At 36.9% G+C, this 22154-nt stretch overlaps 2 protein-coding genes across 2 annotated transcripts in view; both read left to right on the top strand.

Moving 5' to 3' along the window:
* LOC111339730 (uncharacterized) overlaps positions 1–3616 on the top strand; it is a 31994-nt gene extending 28378 nt beyond the window's left edge. The window contains 1 exon segment of the mRNA XM_088753976.1: positions 307–3616. Coding sequence (XP_088610102.1) covers positions 307–417 — 111 coding nt within the window. The 3' untranslated portion in view covers positions 418–3616.
* Positions 3617–7833: 4217 nt separating this feature from the next.
* Positions 7834–22121, top strand: LOC111339728 (ephrin-B2-like). Its single transcript, XM_088753985.1, has 6 exons — positions 7834–8255; positions 13848–14152; positions 19085–19186; positions 19392–19628; positions 20275–20359; positions 20741–22121. The coding sequence occupies exons 1-6, from the start codon at positions 8137–8139 to the stop codon at positions 20787–20789; spliced, it is 897 nt and encodes a 298-aa protein (XP_088610111.1). The 5' UTR covers positions 7834–8136; the 3' UTR covers positions 20790–22121.
* The last annotated feature ends 33 nt before the right edge of the window (positions 22122–22154 follow it).

Raw genomic sequence — 22154 nt, forward strand, 5'->3', positions numbered from 1 at the left:
ATGTACGTTGTTTTGTTACCACTCTGTAAGTTTCCCTCCGACAAAGAAAAAAACCGTGAGAAAACATCGACTTCATTATTTTACAAATAAACTTCATTTAGCTAGCTCCACTGGTTCGCACCTGTCGATAAAATTCAGTATCAGCCGCCTATTAAAACACATGACATATTTCAAGTTTTTACAGCCACTATTCACTCAGTATATTCTTTCATCACTGCAGTTATTTAGGCCATGCCTGGCGGTCATGAAATAGAAGCAGTGTCTTTAAAATGTCTTTGCATCATTCATGTAATTTTTTTTGGTCAGGAGCTCGAAGAAGCAAAGCAGATGTCGCGCTGCTCAGTATCGAAAGGAGGCAAGACCAGCGTTCAAAGATCCCGTCAGCTGAAGGGTCTGCCACGATTTAGCCTCTCGTGAAACAGACTTATAATAGCGACCAGCAGTGAGACAAAGCTGTCAAATGTTGTCAGAACTAGTAGGTCAAATATATATAGTATTTGCAAGGCTGGACAGCGTTGCCATCCTCGCAATTTCCTAACAATTCAAATAATGTAGCGTTTTTGCATGGACTTGTTGCCGTCAACTTAATGAGGACGATTCTTTTGTGAATGCAACAATCATATTTCGTTGATTTTTTCCCGAAATGATAATTATCTATTAATTAATCATACACTGTTTGTTAAAGGCCCAATCAAAAGTTGCTGCAAGATATGCTGAGATGAAATTAGAGTTTTCCTTTGACTGTTTTTTGACGCATAGTGCAATCTTAAAACTTTTACAGCCCAATTTCTACATCTATAGTTAAAAAAAAAATTGATGATATTTGTACCTCTTTATAGGTGGATTACGTTATATCCTGCCAGTACATATGTAACTCTCTTCTTTGAATAGATTTCTTGTAGTTGATCAAATGGTCAGAATTGACCATGCACAACAGTGAACATCATTTGATTTCTAGTTACAACTAAAAGTGATACTTTACGAACTGAAATAAAGGAGAACGTTCAGGGGCGGATCCGGGAATTTCTGAAAAGGCGAGGGTGTACACTATTGAAGTAACCTTCAACACCAGTGGTGTGGAAGGCGAGTGACGGCCCAGTGGTTCTGACGCGAGCACTTAAGGAGATCCGGTGGAAGTGAAACAACTTCGGGAAAATAAAAATTTCATTTATCATTTTAGGAGGAATCAAACAAAGTAACGAAAAAAAATGCTGCTCATACGGGGGGGGGGGGTTGCACTGGCGATCCATTATAATGTACAGATATTTAGCATCAATAATGTCTGACAAGCTAATTGTTTGTGGCACAGAGGAAAGCAGGTTGATCAATCAAAATTAATTGTATACGTGTATTATTAATCGCAACTAAGATATTGGGTCATTATACAAACTCTAATGGTGTTTGTTTGCCGAATCAATGGAGGCGTCTGGGAAAAATTTATCAATATTATAAATGTTTTTTCGCATCCTTAATGACTGGACGCAGGTTGTAATGTGCCTATAGCAGAAGGCGCCAAATTATTATAGATCTTTCCCGAGCTCGCGTCACTTTGTTAACATAGGCTTTTGTTTCATATTGATGACCCCCCTGAAAATTCATTACGCTATTATCTTACGAGTGTTAACTGATATTCGGTTACTAGAAGACGGTTTTCAACAATGTTCATATGAAAATGTACATATTTTGTTAGAGGAATTGAATCAAAACAACATAGTCACCTCCTCGAAATAATCGAAAGGTGGAACGGTGATTCATTGTAATCTGGATGCTTCGAAACGAGATGATTAAAGTGAGGCTCCGAAAGTTTTTTTGTATCATAATCAGCCACGAACGTTTGGAAGTCTAAACCAATAAACGCTTTTTTAATTTTTGGAAAAGCTGTGAATGTGCAGCCAAGTTAGAATAGGAATAGTACTTTAGGATTGACAGACAATATTTAAAACACTGCTCCAGCTGTGGTCCGATTCAGCTGGTGGTTAGAATTGGAGCTGAACAAGCTCAGCAATTGCTAAAGTAGACGTTGTTTTCTTTTTTACTGATGTTCGGGAACGAGAAGTTAATTTTCAGCTGTAGAATGACGAGAAACATATGAAGCAACAGTACCGTGCCATACACATTTTTTGTTTAGGTACTCGGTTTGAAATTTGCTTGAGTCAACAGTAAGAAGCTGGTTATCAAATAAAGCTGGACGAGGTTTTTTTAGTGATTGAACTGAAAATTAATTTGAAGTCAAAGTGCAAATGCTAAAAGTAAATTGAAATATGTACCGAAGTCGTACGTTGTTTCTGCGGAACCGGATGTTTTCAACATCTTTGATATAAAGTTCATGAAAATTCCTTTGTATATGTTGACATAATTATTACATGGTCGCTTACGAACTCAATACATATAAAAGGTGGATTGGTAGTCAAAGCTTTTGCCGCAAAACAAGATGTTTCTAACAATAGAAAACTATAAAGCTTATTTGTGACGTCAGTATTTTAAGCTGGGATGTCTGAATTAGAGGAACATTTTTGTTTTTTTTTTGTTGTTGTTATCAATGTTATTTGTTCAAGAGCTGTCAATATTACTGCCAATTTTTAAGTAGAAGAAAGATTTGAAGATTAACAGACAACTTTCTAAACATCATGTTATAGACGATCTATTAAAACTTAACAAATTAAGCAGGAGTTTAACTTGAAATTAACTTCTAGTTAGAATAGACTTAGTTCTTCGTCTGATGTTCGTAAAGGAGAAGTTTGCAACATCATGGGGAAACATGACTAGATTATAAATGGTATTGGTTTACGGCTGATGTTCGCAAACTAGAAGTTTTCAAAAACAGAATGACATAGGAATACACTTTTTTTTCAGCTTAGATTATACGAGTCAGATGTTTTAGCGAAATCAATGAGAGCCTTTACAGGAGAGACTTAGAAATATAGCTCATCGTTGAAAAACCTTATTTACTAAAGGGGACTTGTGAACTGAGGTAATATGTCGCTGCGGGATGAGATATTTTCAACAACGTTTTTTAAAATTTTTTCTAGATTTCATACATTTAAGATAATTAAGATTAAGTTGTCGAAATTTCGAATAGAATCGAAAGGTGGAATGCCATTGACAAAGCAGCAAATGCTGATGTTGCGAAATGAGAAGTAACCAACAACTGCATACAACAAATTCTTAAAGGTTATTCTTGTAGAGCTAAAATATTTTAAGTAAGCCATATTGAAACTAGACAAGTGGTCAAAGTTAAGGTTAGATGAAGTGTCACTTGATGTTCGGAAATGAGGAGTTTTCAACATCTGGATCGCATACAAACAAAGGTAGAGGCATAACTTTTACATTAGTAACAATTTATTATTCCATTACATGACAACTCAAATATTATCAGTTATCTCTCTTAGGTTTGAACGAAAAATTGTCTGTGTTGCGAGATGAGAAGTTTTCAACACTGCGATTCGCAATTTAGTAGATAATCATAAATTGAAACCTAGATTTCGGTGAGTTGGAAAGTTTCCATGAGTCCGGTGTCATTTCCCTGAAATTTGTAGATTTGTTAACTGGGTAAGTAGACAGTAGCAGTATATTTACTGGTAGGGGATATAACGGATCAATAAATGTCATCACTGTATATCTAATCTCATTGATTTCAGATTTACTGCTAGTTCAATCATTATGACCCCTTTAATCTGGATATTTCTTACTCTCTCAGTGTTACTGCATCTAACAGGTGGGGAGAAGGGTGAATTTCGATGATTGCTGAGGACTTACATTTTTGTCTTTGTTCTTACCAAGTAAACCATTAATTTGAGACGGGTGTCCTGCTAAATCTTTCGATTGCAAATGAGCCTCGTGAGAATAAGTTGCGCAAGATCCACGAGTTGAGATGTATTGTGTAAGGCTTTTCTTTCTCCTAGCTAAAGATCTTCAACCTCTGCAGGCAGCATAAGCGAATTGGACCGCTGAACGATGTTAAAAAAGACCACTTTGCCCTGGGTTCTTCGAAAAGCAAGACACGCTTGAAATTAGATGATCCATTTCGCAGCCTTCTATGATGAAGGAAGCCTGAAACCCTCCGTTGGATTACGCAGAATCGAGGCCATGTATTTGAATACTCAGTGACACCAGTTTAGATAAGTTATAGGAAACAATTTCAGATTTCAAGCAGGCGTGAAAACTAGACATATTGGGGGCTTTCATATAAAGATATTCCACATTTAAGTGTAACATAAGTCGCATGAATTTCATTTTAAAAATTTGCGATCACAGGAACGGGAGCAGAAAGGGAACATGAGGAGCCACTCTTTTTGAAAGGCGCTCCGATCCCTTGAATATTTCAAATATCTCCAAGGGTCGCGACGTGCAACTCTTATTCGTGTGATTCCCTGTTTAATTCGTTTACAAGGGGAAGTTCTTCTCTTGGACATAATGAATTGAATCATACTATGCACGATGTATTTCAACTGCAGATTGTTTCCTTATTTAACCATCATGGTCCCTTAAGCATTATCAGCTTCTATTTTTATTGGCGCATGGAAGGCCCCCCCGGAGGTCAGTGTGGCTTAAGTCATTCGTACGTGGCACAGCGCTCCCCCTTCCCCACCTGCTCCTATGGTAGAAGCCCCGATGCATAAATACTGTCAAGCTCCCACGATTATCACTCTCAGTCTCGTTTGAAGGCGTTTCGTTTTTTAGAAATGACGCGCTATGGCTGTTTTGTTGTGAAATCTCAAAAGTGAGCGAGGAAGAGATTGTGGGACGCCTTTTTGTGCTTGCATGAGTGACAACACAATGCTAGAAATCAGGTCTGTTTTGTCTGCGATGAACGACACCTTGAGTGTGACATTAGGGACTTTAAGCAAACCACGACGGCGACGGCAACGAGAACGTGGAAAAACAACAGATGTAATTGGCAGAACAATAGCTCAGCACGTGCGTTTTAAAACTTTGTACATTTCGAAGCCTTCCTTTGCAAAACAACAACGTGAAATCACCAAAATTTGCGTCGTCTGCGAAGCGAAACCGCAGCGGCAAATTATTTTAATTTACATTTGGAACTCAACGCTACTTTTACGGGTTATGTTGAGTTTGAGGTCTGGCGCCCTATGAGACGTTAACACATACAGCCATTTTCGAAATTCTGACTAAAAGTAGAAACTCATTTTTTAATAGACCTCTTCCTTGGCGTTGCCGTTTCCTTTGCCCATTACGTCTGACGAGAAATGTGGCAACGTACCCACAAGAAGTAGTATTGTTGTAACATGTGGGTTTTTAGGGTCAGTTAGCAATGCTAGTTTCAATTGGTGTTGACTGAAAAAACAGTCCCCCTCATCCCTTGTGTTATCGTATACACACGTAATAGTTTACAAGTGAAGGGGAACGTTCTTGTCTAAAGTTGCCTGTTTGGAATAGATAAAAAGGCCAGATAAGACATTTAACCGCAAGAGTTATCGATAGAGGGATGGATAAGCATGCAAATATCTTCATATTTTTACAGTCTCGTGCACGCACATGCTGACGGTTTTATAGCTCCAAATGTTACTTGATTTAACAGTTTCCAATTGTTTTAACAGCGGAACCAACCCTTTTCAGTTGTTAACACGTAGATAGTAGTTCATGACAAGAATTTGAAAAGAGTTGCCGATTCCGTTTTGTGTCGGAATCTGCCTTTTGATGAACTACGCCTAGTCATTGATTGTGCATCGGACATCGCTATCTGATCATAGCCTAATAGTGAGTCGAAGAAAGTTTTCTTTTCGATGTTTTGCAAATGAAGCCGGAACGAGAAAAGAGAATTTAAGTGAAGAGGCCCCAGTAACAGAAGACTTACAAGGATTTAGTCTCCCACGGCACCTGAAAACTTTACTTTTGCCGTCTGATATATGTTTAAACCAGAATTAATTGTTGAAGAAAAAGAAAACGAACAAACATGACGATAGGTAAACTTCTGCAATGATTTAAATCATGTCTATATTTCTTTATGGAAGGACAAGAAGCAGATGATTCACTACAACATAATGCTTTCAACCCATGAACCAGGGTAAACTAATTCCGTCTAAACAGAGCTTAGCAACAGATTGTATGTGTTTATTGTGGTATATTGTGGTAGGACTCGCAATTAAAATATGTGATCATCACACAAACTCTAATGGTATTTGTTTGACGAGTCAATAGAGGCGTCTGGGAAAAATTTACCAATGATATAAATCATTTTATGCAGGTTGTAAATAATTTCTGTGGTTTCCCACTAACTGACGATTTGCCGAAAGCAGAAGGCGCTAAATTATTAAAGATATTTCCCAGGCTCCCGTCATTTTGCCAACAAAGGGTGTTGTTCCATATTGATGATCCCCCTGAGGATTCCGGTAGCTGCATTCCCGGAACGCAAACATCGGCCGAAAGCCAAGAAAAGGAAGATGAATACTGGCCAAACGCCATTAAATGTGGGCAACTAATCAATAGCCACGGAGACTGACCTCGATCTTTTGTTCGTTTTTTTTGTCTTTTATTGGTTTTATTCGTGGTTTCCTACGAATGTTGGATAAATTTTTCCTTTGTTTCGCGTCCAAAGATGTTTTTGGATTCTCTTTTTCTTAGTCGCTTTATTTTAAAAAACATAGAACAAGGAAAGGATTCTTGCTTCTCAAGATATCGCATAATTGCTTTATAGAAAGAAACCCTAGGAAGGAATAAACGATCGTACATCGTGTTTCAATTCCTGTATTTTTTTTAATAAGCCTGAGGAAATGTCTCCTTTAAAAAACAGCTGGTTAGAGAGGAACAACAATTTATAAAAAATCTGCAATAGAACAATAGAAGATAATACGAATTTCGAGTTGCAACAATATAATTTTATCGGTGTAACGCCTGAAATTGGACCCAAAATGCGATAAATTACGCGATGACTGATACAAAACAACCACAGAAGTGAAAGGCCTTCAGATGAATTATCATCCCACCTACTTGCTATTGTAGTTGTTTTGTATCAGTTATCGCGTAATTTATCGCATTTTGGGTCCAATTTCAGGCGTTACACCGATAAAATTATATTGTTGCAACTCGAAATTCGTGTTATCTTCTATTGTTCTTTAGCAAATTTTTTATAAATTGTTGTTCCTCTCTAACCAGCTGTTTTTTAAAGGCGACATTTCCTCAGGCTTATTAAAAAAAATACAGGAATCAACATACGGCAACAAGGAAAGAGGGTTCACAAAGTAGTTGGCCCCGGACATTTCTAAATTTATCTAACGAGGAAGTTTTATCAGGTTGGGTTCATTAATTTTCGAGACTGGAGAAACAGCTGTTTTGTGAAACTCTTCGTGTCACGAAAACTTAAACTAAGAGTTAAAATGAGGGACCACGATCGAAAGAGTTAGGGAGAATCACGCTACATTTTATGGGAATTTAGACCCGCCAGTCCTCCACTGGCCTGTCGTGAATCGTTTGGCGTTGAGGAACACCACGTGACATTATATGATCTGCGACCAATCAAATCACTAGGGACAGAGCTACGTCAGCGGGTATGCAGGTATGCGGTCAACAACGCGGGCTCAAGTGGCTCAGGTCTAAAATTTAGCGAAATTAGCGGAAAATAGTAAGGACTGGCCTTTAAAACCGAGGAACTCTGTTTTCGTCGAAGGCACTTTCCTCTTTACAAAGGTTTAAAGGAGAAAATTAATTTTTGAAAATTTTTAGGGGGTGTACCAAATTTTTGGAGGTTGTTCTGTAAAAGAAAAGCGGCAAGGAAAACAACGCTTCGAAGCAACAGAATAGGAAATCAACCATGCAAACGACTCAAAATAAAATCCGTGTTTCCGCGGCAAAACCTTGCGCATGCGTATACGTCATTCAGCTCTATCATAACTAGATACATTTAGCAAACACATCTAAGCTTCCTTACTTCCTCCTACTGAAATCCACGGGTTATTAAGCAGCACAGCCGCGCTTGAACGTTCTCATGTTATCACCGGATTATTGAGTGACCTTTGAGACGAGTTTCTTTTTCTTTGGACCATTGGTGGTTGATTTATTCACAGCAAAAACCCCTTCTTGTTTTAAATATTAGTTTGTACATGTCATTAGCTCCGTCCTGGTCCGTCACTGTTGAGTAGATTACAAAACAATCGAAAGGCAATTTTGGCACGAAACAAGATGGGACGTGAAAGTCGTCGTGTTCTGGTAGTGTTAGTTTACGTTTGTGTGGAACTGGGATTACTTGTGAGTGGAACAATTGTCTACCCGTCGTTGCACTGGAGTTATCAAAACCCTTTGTAAGTACAAGTGATAATGAAGTAACTACAACTGAACTAATGGCAAAATTCGTCGCCCTCTTTTTAAATTTCTTACGATTTTAGAGGATTCAGCATAGGATTAGACCGTAGGAAAGCAACCGCGGAAATGTTTTGTTTGAAGTCAGAGATCTCAACGACTTGATTTTGACCTAATAGAAAATGAAGGAACCTATAACTAAGAATTTACAAACCACAACCTTGAAAATGCAAATTAAAAGGTTTTGAGTCACAGGCGAGTAAATACACAACCTAAAAGACTTCTCCCGTTCGTTATAACTTCTAAATTCCTCTTTGATATAAAATATCTTAATTTCTTCAAGACTCTGACGGATAGTTTGTCGAAGAACCCAATAAGGGGAGTGTTCGCAGGAGACAGTTTATTCACCGGACCAGACTAAGTTTAGCTGCACGTCTTGTGTTTTCCCTCCGTTTTTCATTGCACAACTGTAGGGCGAATGGGTTAGCTGGTCTCATTCTATAGAAAAGCCTTTTGTAATGCATTTGGAATGAAAGCTAACACCCTCCAATCAAGGGTCATCTTTTAGGGAAAAAGTTTGTTTGCTTAAACTAAAAGCTAGTCGTGTCGTCTGTCTAGAAGCAGAAGTGATAGCTTGTTATGATCCTGGCTTGTTGCCATATAGGCAGGGTTTCAGAGCTTAAAATATTATTTTGTGGTATTACGTTTCGTGTGGCAATATCATGACTACTGATAGAATTTCCTTCTTCCCTTACTTCTGACACTTATCTATATTGTGATCAAAGTAAACTCGCAATACATCGACAAACCAACTTCTCCCCCTACAAAACAAAATCGAGGAAAGATAGCCGGCTTTGATAGCTAACTCCTTGGGAGCAGTACATCTACAAATTGCTATTTCATTTGAACAAAAAAAAAATATGCAGCTCTTTCAATTTCTCTGGGGTTGAATGTTGGCGTGTATTTATATGTATGATGAATATGGGCATATGCACCCTAGACAGACAGGTGTTCCCGAGTTTGGAAGTGCTTTCATTATTCAAAAATAGTGTTCCTTGTTTCTACATGCTCTTAAAGGCATGCTTGAGAAATGCTTGTAACTGACACTAGAGCCAAGTGCAACTTTCAATAACATTTCTTAAGTTTTCTCCACTGTTGATCAAAATGCCCTCTGTAGACGACTGATGGAACAGTGCTTTCCTTTTGCATGTTGTTAGAATTAAAATATTAGAGAAATATTAACATATGGAGAGGGTTAAGAACATGTTTGGATTTGTTGAAAACTCATCACTTTGCTTTTATGTACAGACCTGAATCTACAACAGCCAGGCTTAATTAAGCACTGATTGGAAATGCTTGCCTATAACTATACCACTTTGAAAGGGAAAGTTGAAAGATTTGTCAACTCTGTTTTTTTGTGGCATCAAATGATATTTTGAGCCCACTCAACTTTCAAGTCTGAGGTTTTATGAAGCAGTGTTAAGGAATTCTTAATCACTGACTGAAATAAGAAAATGCACTAAATAATTATAAGAAAAAATTATCCATTCAACAATTTTTAAACTAAACAATTATAACTGCAGTGCTCTTGTCAGCTAATTCAATGTGGTTATATATATTCTCAAAATTGTTTTTCTTTGTTTCTTAACAGTGGTAGAAAGTAGAGATATTTGTTATGGACAACTGTAAAATTTTGTCTGGATATTTTAGAGACAATTAAAACTCCATTATAGCTACAAAAGATCTTTTTGTCCTTTCTATATTTAATCTTGATGATGATAAATACAGATTTCAAACAGTAGCGGCATTTTTAAAGCTGTTGCTTTTGAAGTATTCTTAACAGTGATAGATCATTCTTGATGGAGGTACCTTTATCAGAGTTGTATTAATTACTAATGTGTAATGTTGTAGAACTTTCTATACTTGAGTTTGTGGAGGTTGAAAACATGAACAGTGTTAAATTAAGAAGGGTTTAATATGTGAAACTAAATGAAATATTCTAATGTGTGAGCTGAACAATACTATTTGTCTGGTAAGTTGACAAAGCTAACTTCAAAGTAGTGCAAAGTATTCTGCCTTGGAATTTTATCATCAGACTTATCTGATTTTTTCTAATGATAATGAACTATCTTATATTTGTGTTATAGCTGTTTATTGTGTCTCAAACTTTGCCTCCTTTAAACTCCAACAATCAAATTTGAAGCAAAAGAAACTGAAATTGGCATGATTTGACAATTTGAGATGAAGAAGGGAGATTGAATATTTCGTCACTGGACCAGATCCAATTTATAGAACTTAAGATCCAAAATACAATTAGTATAGAAAGGCATGAAAGTTTATTGACTTTCGATGCTCTCTGAGTTATAGCCAAGCTACCTGTAAACAACATACCCAAATAATCATTCAATTACATGTCTTCAGCCCAACACCATTCCAGGTGAAATTAACCGTAGTTTTTTTTGCAAGTTGAACAACAGATTGACAGAAATACTGCAGAATGATATTTAAGATAAGCTAGAGTTATTATACTCTGTGCTAATCAGGTGTTAATCCCATTTATGTGACTACTGATAAGTGAAAAGCAAAACAGGAAATGGCCTCTTGCTATAAGAATATGATAAGGTTTTTATCTCTGGAAGCAGTGCTTAAACTATTCCAGTGTGGTTGAATCAATAAAGCCACTGTGGATAAAGATTGTGTTTAAGCTTCTTAGTCATATTGTGTGAGGTGAAGCCAGTCATTAATTAGTTTATCAGCTGACGTCTTGATCAAGATAATGAGTTCACATGGAGTCATGACATCTTTATTGTTATTACTATGATGGCAGAACATTTGATTCTTATCTTTCCGTAAGATCTAGCTATAAATAATTGAATTTGCTCTGTACTTAACCAAAGTGAGAGCATCTAGGTTGAAATTGCCATGCAGGTTTTAAAACAATTAAGTCACATGCATATTTTGTATTGCTGCCTAAAATCAGGTTATTTTGGTGGTTCATGTTGTCAGGAATTAAGTTGACACAAAGTACCCCTTACATGGAACTTAATTGTATTGAAATCATGTTAAATGTTTGCCAATACAAGGGTGCTTTTGTGATAAAATATGCTGTTGCTCTTATTGGGAAACATTGCATTTCTTAGTTCTAAGTGCATGTGGAATGTATGAACCTCAAGGTTCAGTGGAGAAATCTGCTTATCATGTAAAAAAATGCAATGTTGGTTTTTATCATAGTTCTTTCTCTTTTTGTGAAGTAGCATAGTGTGGAAGTCCATCGTGCATACTTATTTATATTAAGTATGGCTTTAAATGTTTTGCAAACTAAAGAGTTATCCATTTAAAATGTTTCTTTACAGTCCATATGATGTGGTGTATTCATGTAGTATACCGTATTTATTCGCCTACAAGCCGATCTCGGCTATGAGCCGAGACCCTAAACTTCTTCATGTCAGCAGCTGTTGCATTGAAATAAGTACTCCACGCGTGTTGTTAACTGAGATGAATTAACATAAACCGAAAACAAAAGGAGCTTCCCTCTCGGGAAACATGAAAAGAAAAAGTAGGTTACTTTACTCAGTTGTTATTGGTCGTTTAATTGAAAGTAACAACAAATCACAGATAAGTTGAATTTAATGTGTAAATAAATAGAACCATGCGTGACATAACAAAACATTCACCTGAGTTCAGAATCCTGTCTCAAGCAATCGCTCTCTTTCAAAGTTATCGTAATCGATCATCATGCCGAAAGTTCGTCGTTCTTCATACAACTTAGCGTTCAAACTAAAAGTCGTTGCTGAAGCAAAGGCCGTCGAGACAACTCCGAGATCGCTAGAGATTACGGAATCAGTGAATCGATGGTGCGTCGCTGGCTAAAAGATCAAGCGAACCTGTTTAATGGTGAGCTTAAAATGTCAGCAAAGCGAAAGACGATGGGCTGCTTTTCGCCAAAGTATCCTGAATTGGATCAAACCCTACTGGACTGGTTTTCAGAGCAGAGGAGTCAAGGTAAGTCTTTCGCTTCTTTAAAACAATGAAAAGCTTCGATCAACTGATATCTGTCAGATCGTGTTGCAATGTTTACACAAACCGTGGGAATGACCGCTTCTGATTGGCCAGTTTTTCATGTTGTCAAAACAAGTCAAATTGATCTCTTTTATCTTTTAAAGGAATTGGTGTAAGCGGATTAATTCTACGGCTAAAATCGAAGGAGTTGAGCAGTGATCCAGACTTCAAAGCCTCACTGGGTTGGTACCAGAGATGGAAAAAGCGCCATTCCATCAGCCTTCGCACGAAGATCACTAATTTCGTGATCTCGGAAATTTGTGTTTGTTAAGCACCCGTAAATATTTCTTGGCGAAAATACTCGGCTATAAGCCGAACCCCCTACCTTGGCGAGAATTTACCTGTTCTCAGTTTAATTTGTTGGAAAAATCGCTCGGCTTATAGGCGAATAAATACGGTACTTCTAAAGAAACACATGCATGTACTTGCACTGACTGGATTCAAACTAGTAAGTAATGTGAGGTTGAGCTTGGAGAAATTGTACCTTATTGTTTGTCTTTTTTCTGGATGGGCATTACAATTTGCATGGTCATGAGGAAGACATGAACAAATTACAAGTTTGGTTCCCTATAGCTTGATGATAGCCAACTAATTGAAATAGCAAAAGTTTTTCAAAAAAAGACAAAATGTACATAAAAAATATTCTAGAATCAGTTTGCTTCTTTCCTCACTCTTCTTGAAACACTTTTTCCTTTTCTCTGTGGTTTTAATTTGTCTGTCATTGTCAGTTTTAAAAATATCCTCTGATTTAAGCCTTTGCCATGCTTACTGGCTCTTTCCAAAGCCCTATAAGCTTTAGGATGTCCATCACAGTGGCTTTGAATCCTAGCAAAGGATGACAGACTCTTGTCGAACCTTCTCAGCTCTCCATAGAGGATTAATTGCTTTAACAGCTCCCATATTGGGCAATTTTGGTTAACAATTAGGCCGCTGCAGCTTAATTTGTTCCTGATTGGAATGAGAGTTCTCTCCCTCTGTGGTCTTAGTATGAATTAATACTTCCTTTAAAAATGTCCTTAAAAAATAGTAAGTGATCAGATGTTAGAAACTTAGGAGTCTGACTGCCTCACAAGAAGGCATCATGTATGATATGATCATTTTCATTGTATGTTCCTTCAGTCAGTGAAAAAAGATGTGGAATTGTCAGTGAGAGCTTTTCACATGGGCAGGTTACTCCTTCTTCACACCCCCTTTGTTTTCTTCATATTTTGAATGTTGACAGAGGATATGTGATAGGTTTAACAGCTGTAGTTGATAAAGGATGGCAGCACAACAATTGTGCACTTAAAAAAAGAAGGGCCAAAAACCTTCCCTAGTAAGACATTATGAAATTGAGTAAAAAAAGTGTAGCATGACAAAGGTTTGCAGCTCTGCAAGAATGGGCTGAACATGGTGAAGACCTTGAACAGTTGTCAGGCATCAGCTGTTACTCAATCAGACCACTTACTACAGCCATGAAACTGACTTCAGGTGTTATTTTGACACTTCTTGCCAGTTATACACATCTTAATGATTTTTCTTTTTTAATTTTTTAGATTCAAAGGAGGAAACTATCGCTTAAATGTCCTCCCAGGATCAAAGCTAAACATCCTCTGCCCACATGTGGCAGTGTCTCTAGTGAAGAGACAGGACACTGATAATGGTCTCAGCTATGAGAACTTTTGGCGAGTAGATCTTAAAAGCTACGAGACTTGCAATGTGAATAGCAGCATAACCAAAAACAAGATCTTCCTTCAGTGTGATAATCCACGTCAAATACAGTTTGAAACACTTGTGTTTCAGCCTTTCAATGCCGACCCCTCTCGAGTTTTCAAGAAAGGAAAGGTGTATTACTTCATTTGTAAGTGTGGTTTGTATCTTATGATATTTTATTATTTCAGTGAACAGAGCGCATGGTCTTGGCTTAATAAATTTCTTGAAGGTATTTGAAGAAAAATATCCATCTTCCACCTAAGATTAATTTTTGGTTATCCCTCTCCTTTAATTTAAAATGCTAAGGCCTTTTTGATCAAATGGAAGCAAAGCCCTCTGAAGGTGTCCAGTTTTCAAAAGGTCAGAAATCAATTATCAAAACAGTTTTTCAAGGGAACAATTTAAGATGCATGCACTGCAGTCAAGGGCCCTTCCCTTCAAACTTCTGGTATTGTGGTGGTCAAATACCTCTGTGATAATCAAAGAACTACAAACTTGCTCAGTAAAAAAGAACTCACTGTACAACCATTTCTGGTTGGCATTTGAGATAAACATATAATCTTTACCTACTCAGAGGATGCACTTGCCAAATGGTTACTTCTAAATCAGATGTTATTCTGTTGAGTTAACCCTTGCACTATAAAGATCTCATTAGTTATTCTCCTTACCCTCTGCCTTACAGTTCACTTGATCTTTGTTTGGAGAATTTGGTCTGCAGCCAACTAGGAATACTCTAATTTGTATAAATTTTCTTTATTCTCATTATTTGTCTGCTTGATATTGTATTGATATGAGAAGGAGAAATTCTATCTTGATCAGTCACATTAGAGTGAAAGCGTTAACCTGGCCAGTGGACTCCTGTTTCCTTTGCCTTGCAATATTTTCTTTCCTGGGCAAAGTAAACTGACCAAGGTGCCTGCACATGTGAGGGCTTATAATTTTTGTGTGGCTTACACAAGGTGTGTAGCCACACTATGGCACGATCAGATTTATTTATTTATTTATTTGTCAACGAGAGTCAAATGCATGTCACATGGTCTAGTGTCGTAAGGCGTACTTAAGTCTGATTCAGCCATCTTGGTTGTAAGCGTGGTCTCGAGTAATTTTTTTTCAGGTGATTGTTTGACGAATTTGTTCTCCTCACACAAGCCAACATACCCAGATCTGGCTTGTGTTATAACTGCAGCTTGTGCAAGAGCTTTTATGCTCTTAAAAGACAACATTTAACAGCTTGAATATTCGGTACGAGTTGTACAACACTGAAAGGAGTTATTGCGCTCTCAAAGCCAACAACTATCGGTTTGATCCATTTGTGCGGGTTAATGCACCACTGAGTCTCTGAAAGAGTTAGAAAGTGTTTGAAACTGTCTGAAGCCTCCTGGAAGTGCCATAAAGTGAAATAAGTTGTATTGTAGTTGCATACTCCTTGCACTGTTGAGAATTCACAGAGGCATACATGTATTTCAAACAACAAAAGTAAGTATGGGAATCTGGATTGTAAAATACCGGTCAAGGATTGGCTTTTAGGACAATTTCGTGAAAACAAAGGATCATTGTTGGAGCTTAATGCTTATGATGTTCTATTTGTATGTATTTTACTTGCCAGTATTGAAACAAGTTTTTGGATAACACAAAATGTGGAATGATGCGATGTTTTGATTTTCACAAATGATTTTCTACAATGCTTATATTAAACAACAACAAACATATGAAACATATGTATGAACTGCGGTTATGAAACGTATATGTGCACGATCCTTTGCAGTAAAGCACTATTTGAGCAATAGTGAAAATCAGACCTGAAAAAAATTTCAGGCCTGTACGGGATTCGAACCACTGACCTCTGCGATACTAGTGCAGCGCTCTACCAATTGAGCTAACAAGCCAACTGGGAGCAGGCCATCAAATTAATTCGACATAAACCCGTAGATGATAAATCAAACAACAACAAACATATGAAACATATGTATGAACTGCGGTTATGAAACGTATATGTGCACGATCCTTCACTGTAAAGCACTATTTGAGCAATAGTGAAAATCAGACCTGAAAAAAATTTCAGGCCTGTACGGGATTCGAACCACTGACCTCTGCGATACTAGTGCAGCGCTCTACCAATTGAGCTAACAAGCCAACTGGGAGCAGGCCATCAAATTAATTCGACATAAACCCGTAGATGATAAATCAAACAACAACAAACATATGAAACATATGTATGAACTGCAGTTATGAAACGTATATGTGCACGATCCTTCGCAGTAAAGCACTATTTGAGCAATAGTGAAAATCAGACCTGAAAAAAAAAAAATTTCAGGCCTGTACGGGATTCGAACCACTGACCTCTGCGATACTAGTGCAGAGATCAGTGGTTTGAGAGGTCAGAGCTCTACCAATTGAGCTTGTTAGCTCAATTGGTAGAGCGCTGCACTAGTATCGCAGAGGTCAGTGGTTCAAATCCCGTACAGGCCTGAAATTTTTTTCAGGTCTGATTTCCACTATTGCTCAAATAGTGCTTTACTGCGAAGGATCGTGCACATATACGTTTCATAACTGCAGTTCATACATATGTTTCATATGTTTGTTGTTGTTTGATTTATCATCTACGGGTTTATGTCGAATTAATTTGATGGCCTGCTCCCAGTTGGCTTGTTAGCTCAATTGGTAGAGCGCTGCACTAGTATCGCAGAGGTCAGTGGTTCGAATCCCGTACAGGCCTGAAATTTTTTTCAGGTCTGATTTTCACTATTGCTCAAATAGTGCTTTACTGCAAAGGATCGTGCACATATACGTAATGCTTTTATTCCATTGCTTATATAGGAGCCTAGTAGTTTAATGTTACAATAATATTGAATTGTGATTTTTTTTTGCAAGTAATGTCCAGAATTATTCAGACTTTAACATTTCTTGACTTTCTTGTAAGCTTGGCAGTCTTCTAAATTTTCTTCATAATGGTTCAGATGAGCATTATTGATATTTAAACTTGGAAACAATACATGTGTATTGGGCCTTTATTTGGTAGACTACAACTCCTTTTCAGTTACTTGTTTGGTTTTGGTTAATTCATCACAACACTTATAGACGTGAAAAATTACACTCTTGATTGGCTGAAAACAGCTAGGTGTCTTTTTCATGTATCACTAGTGCAAAAGTAATTACTGAAGTACAAAATTAATGTAAACCTCTTGTAGGCTCAGCAACAGTAGATCACACTAGATTAAGAAACCAATCAGATTTACAGAAAGTAGGTTGTGCTGATTGATTCACATAGTACCTGACCAAATTGAACAAAAGCTTGAATTTTTTAGGTATATTGATAGAAACTGACAAAATTGCATTAATTCCAGAGTAAGATTTTAGCTGAAGGACAAATTTTGATAGCATGTCAAGTTGACCATTTACATGATGATGTCAAGTTCACCTTTTCTTTTCATGTCTCCACATAGCTTGAATTTGAGAAACAGTACACTGGCATCAAATAAGAATTATTAATTTAATTTAGTCCATTTTCACTGCATTAAGTTTTGCGCTAGGGAAGGACTAGAAAGGAACATAGGAACCATTCGTGCTAGTCCACCCTCCCACCCATCCCACCCCAGGGGATGACATCCATCACACAGTAATCTCGTGTGTGGGAAATTAACATCTCCTACCCCAAACCCTGCAGGAGACGGGACCTCCATTTATTCGTCCCTATCTGAGAAGACTAGAATATCTAACCATTTCTTGATGTTATAGAAAGGTAGCAAATTCTTCTCAATTATTTTAAGACCCTGAGTGTTGGTCCAGCCAGGGCTCGAACCCTTGACCTCCCGCACAACAGTCCAGCGCTCTATCCATTGAGCTAACCGGGAGGCGGTTCCTCCATAACAAAGTTTGGCCATTAACCCTCATCTTCAAAATGAACATTTCAGACTACTGATTGCCAGTTGTCTTATTTTATTGATGAACAGGAACAATATTGAAAACTATTATATCAATAATAAGAAAACTTGAAAGATTCTGGTACTTTAAATCATATGATGCCATCATGTGCTTGCCTGTACATTGAATTCTGATGTGTTTAAGTTATGTCTCTTATTACTCTTCCCGAAATCTATTATGGTGACACCTATCTCTATTGAGCTTTCTGTTGAATAAAACCTACAGGTCAAATTGTGAATCTTATTGGGTTAAAAATTATTAGCAGTTTTAATGTAATGTTACTTCAGAGTATATTGTGTTCTGATCTTGTTATGCACCTATCTTTTTTCCCTAGATTCTTCCATTTGCAACCCCATATCCACTTACATCAACTAAATTTTTCTGTGTTCCTTTTTGAAAATACATTCCCACAAAACCCAAATACAATAATTAGAGTAATACATTTTGCTCTCAACCAACTGAAAATAGAATTTTGTGCCCTAATGGATAATAGAAACCTACAGTCACACATTCAAACCAAATCAAGCTCCTAATGGCTTCTAGTGTAGATTTCATCATTTTCCGAATGTTTCAACCCTTCTGGCAAGTTCTGTCCTTGTGTACTGGTACTTAAAATGCCAAAAATATTCATATGAAATGCTTCCCCAGAGTTAATTTCACATCACTTGCCTTGGAAAAGACGATCAACTTACAAACTTCAGAACTCAATTCCACTTCGTTACGTAAACAAAATCATGACTGAATCTATTAGGCCACTATGGAAGATGATGCTGATGCATTTTTTAGTTCCTAAAATGTTCAGGTTTCACATGCAACCTTTGTTGACAAAATGAGGCCTCCACAACAAAGTTTGGCCATTAACCCTCATCTTCAAAATGAACATTTCAGGACTATTGATTGCCAGTTATCTTATTTTATTGATGAACAGGAACAATTTTGAAAACTATCTAACCATGATCAGATATTAGCTCTTCTAATGGAAACTCAGACACCAGAAAGCAGCTCAATTTTGTAAGCCACACATGTACGCATTGCGGACCTATTTTTTATGAAAGGACTTGTTCATGTATATAGCCTAGGTGACTCATTTGAATTTAAGAGTGACTTTTACTTTTTTCGCTTTTTATTTTCTCATTATTTACTTGATTTACACCTGCAGCTACCTCAACTGGATCATTAGATTCATTGAAGGGAAAAAGTAATGGACACTGTCAAACAAGAAACATGAAAATGGAAATATATGTTTGCACGGGACCTGAGGGTAAGGTTAATCTATGTTAAGCAGTTTCTGGTATGTAAGTTCTTCAAACAGACAGCAGCAACCCTAGTCAGTTAACTTATAAATAAATTACTAATATTTTTTTGATATTCATTTTCAACCCACTTGATGTCAGAGTCTCAAAATCATTATTACATGTTGAATGATGGTTATTTTGTTTTTTTTTTGTTTTTTTTCCCTTTACTAGATGCGAATTGCACTGATACGAAACCTACAACCAAACCAGCACAGAAGTTCACGCAAAGTACATCAGCCAGAAGCACAGTTAGGGTGGAGACGACAGAGTTTACTTCTACAAAACAAACATCCCCTCCCCAAACTAACAGCACTGCAACTGAGCTACCATCTAATCAAACGGGGGTTGCAGATCCACCAGATGTTGGTGCGAGCAAGGGACAAAGAGAGAGTCCTTCCAGTATAAATGGTAAGTATCATTGCATGCATTACAGGGTGTTTGCTGAAGGGGGAGGACCTAGACATAGAAAACAGATGAGGAGGTAGAACTGAAATAGAAGATTTCAACACTTTCAAATCTAGCCAATCAAATGATGAATACAAATCAAAGAGGTATCAACTTCTTTGTCGACTGCTGAATTTACAAATGAAGGTGGGCACTGTTAAATGTTTAGTAAATTCAAACTTGTGGTGGTTTTGATTCTTTGCAAGCAAGGCTTTGAAGATCATGAAATGGAAGTTAGAATAATTTGGATATATCAACAAAGTTGAAATGGTAAATTGGCCACCGTAACGATTACAAAAGCTGACGTTTCGAGCGTTAGCCCTTCGTCAGAGTGAATAGAGGAATTGTGGGTTGTGTGTGGAAGTTAGAATAGTTTGGTACATTCACTTGACTCCTATGAAAGGTTATTCACTGGCACTGAAATATCAGTGATACAAAATTCATATTTCATTTTTTAGCCAACATGTTGAGAACAGCAAACACCATGTTCATGGTTGAATTTGGTTCTGTATGGGCAGCCTAGCAATCAGTTAACTCTCTTTTGGTTTACACTTTCTTGTATAGTGGTTGGACTACATCTTTAGTGCATTGATTTTAATCTTTTTCACAGGTACTCCAATCGTTCTTTTTGTAATACTGGCATTAATGTTAGTAATACTGGTGATTTCAATTGTATTTAACATTTACCTTTGGAGGTGTGTATGAAGTATTTTAATTCATTATTGATGATTAATTAGTTAATTGAGAAAATCGATTCTTTTACCAGGAACATCTTTACAAATTGTGCAGTGTCAACTATTCTAGCAGGTTATATTCATAGGAGAATTATGATTGTAAGGTTTTGATGACATTATAGTCCTCTATACACTTCCTTCTGTGCATTTTGTCTGGAAATTCATGATGTAGTGTGAGATAGTTGAAACAAGAAAGCACTGCTGAAAAGAATCTGATTTATTACTTGAATGTTGCTTTAGCAATTTTTTGAAGGAATTGCACCAGAACTATGTTGTGATAAAGCAAGAACAAGAAAATTTTTTATAATATTGTTATAAATATATTTTGTTTTCTTATTTCAGGAAAAAGAGATTACTGATGCAGGGAAAAGAAAAGCCTGAAAACGTTTAAGAGCAATTCTCCAAGAAAGTGAAGCAAAGTTGGAAATGAAAATTTTTAACCCTCCTTCATTTTTTGTGCAGAGGTAGGTTACTTGGGGGGATGAACAAAAACAGCCATATTTGGAACAGCAGGTTTGTCATTGCCATGGTAACCACACTTGATCATGTGGGCCTGAGGTTTGTGTTTTGAACAAAAAATTCACTCTCAAGAAGTAAAAATAAACGAGTCTGGTTCACGGGTGCATGTGAACCAATTTACATGAAATTCATACAAATGGTAGAGGTACTCTTCAAGGTAGGTTTTGTATCAATTTATATTTCGTTAAATTCGTTGGCCAAGACCTTATCAACTCAATGTAGGTAACAGACAAGATGATAAAAGATACTTTTGAAGCTGATTTTGTCTAAAGCCTGTTTGAGCCAAATACTAGAGCCCTCTAAATTACCAATTTTGCCATTTTTTTGCAATTTGCCCCAGGTGTCTTCAACACCCATGGCCAGAATATAATTTTCCCCAAGTTGATTTTATGATATTTAGAAGTGTCAATATCTGTGTAATCTTTGCTGCTAATTTGGTTTACTTGTGGAAAGAGTACTTTTGGAGAAATTACAAATCTGGTTGTGCTTGTTTTTCCTGCTTGTCTAAATGGCTGACAGGGAACATAGTTAAAGATGAGCATTTTCTTCTTGTTGATAAAACCCAAAATATTTTAAGGGCAAATTTTATAAACTGGGAGAGTGGCTCTACCATCTGTATGAATATAATTTGAATTGGTTCTCGTGCATCCAGGAACCAGACTTGTTTACTTTTACTTTTTGAAAGTGGAACTTTTGCACCAAACATGGTCCTGAGGCTGACATCAACTAGTGCAGTTGCCATGGAAACGATAATCTACTGATCCAAATATCGCTGTTTTTGTTTATCCCCCTAGGTAACCTACCTCCACACTGAAATTGAAGTGGGGTTAAAAATTTTCATTTCCAACCTTTCTTCACTTTCTCGGAGAATTGCTTTTAATGATTTAATACACAAAAGTGTTGTGTCATTATAGATTTAGAATACTTTTTAATGTATTTTTTTTAAAAAATGGCACTTATTACTGCTGGTAATCAATCAATCAATCAATTTATTAATGTCAAAACGTAGGATGAGGTTGCCCCGGTCATCCGAGCCAGAGGCTCACGTATTAAACGTATGACAATAAAATACGAAGTTAAAAACGATACAATTAAGAAGTCAATTAAAATACAAACACCTACATTAGGATAATTTAGAAAGCTGCACCCACCCGCGACCGAGTGAATTAATGAAAAAAAAAAAAAAAAAAAAAAAACAAGGAAACTCTAGCAAAATCCTGAGATATACAATAATTAC

This window comes from Stylophora pistillata, chromosome 3 (genome assembly GCF_964205215.1).
Source record: "Stylophora pistillata chromosome 3, jaStyPist1.2, whole genome shotgun sequence".
Lineage (NCBI taxonomy): Eukaryota > Metazoa > Cnidaria > Anthozoa > Scleractinia > Pocilloporidae > Stylophora > Stylophora pistillata.

Excerpts from the sequence above, each read along its gene's own strand:
- LOC111339728 (XM_088753985.1), top strand. The coding sequence starts at position 8,137 with ATGGGACGTGAAAGTCGTCGTGTTCTGGTAGTGTTAGTTTACGTTTGT. Across the intron at positions 19,629-20,274 it reads GAGTCCTTCCAGTATAAATG|GTACTCCAATCGTTCTTTTT; the intron begins GTAAGTATCATT and ends TCTTTTTCACAG. Across the intron at positions 20,360-20,740 it reads TTTAACATTTACCTTTGGAG|GAAAAAGAGATTACTGATGC; the intron begins GTGTGTATGAAG and ends TTCTTATTTCAG.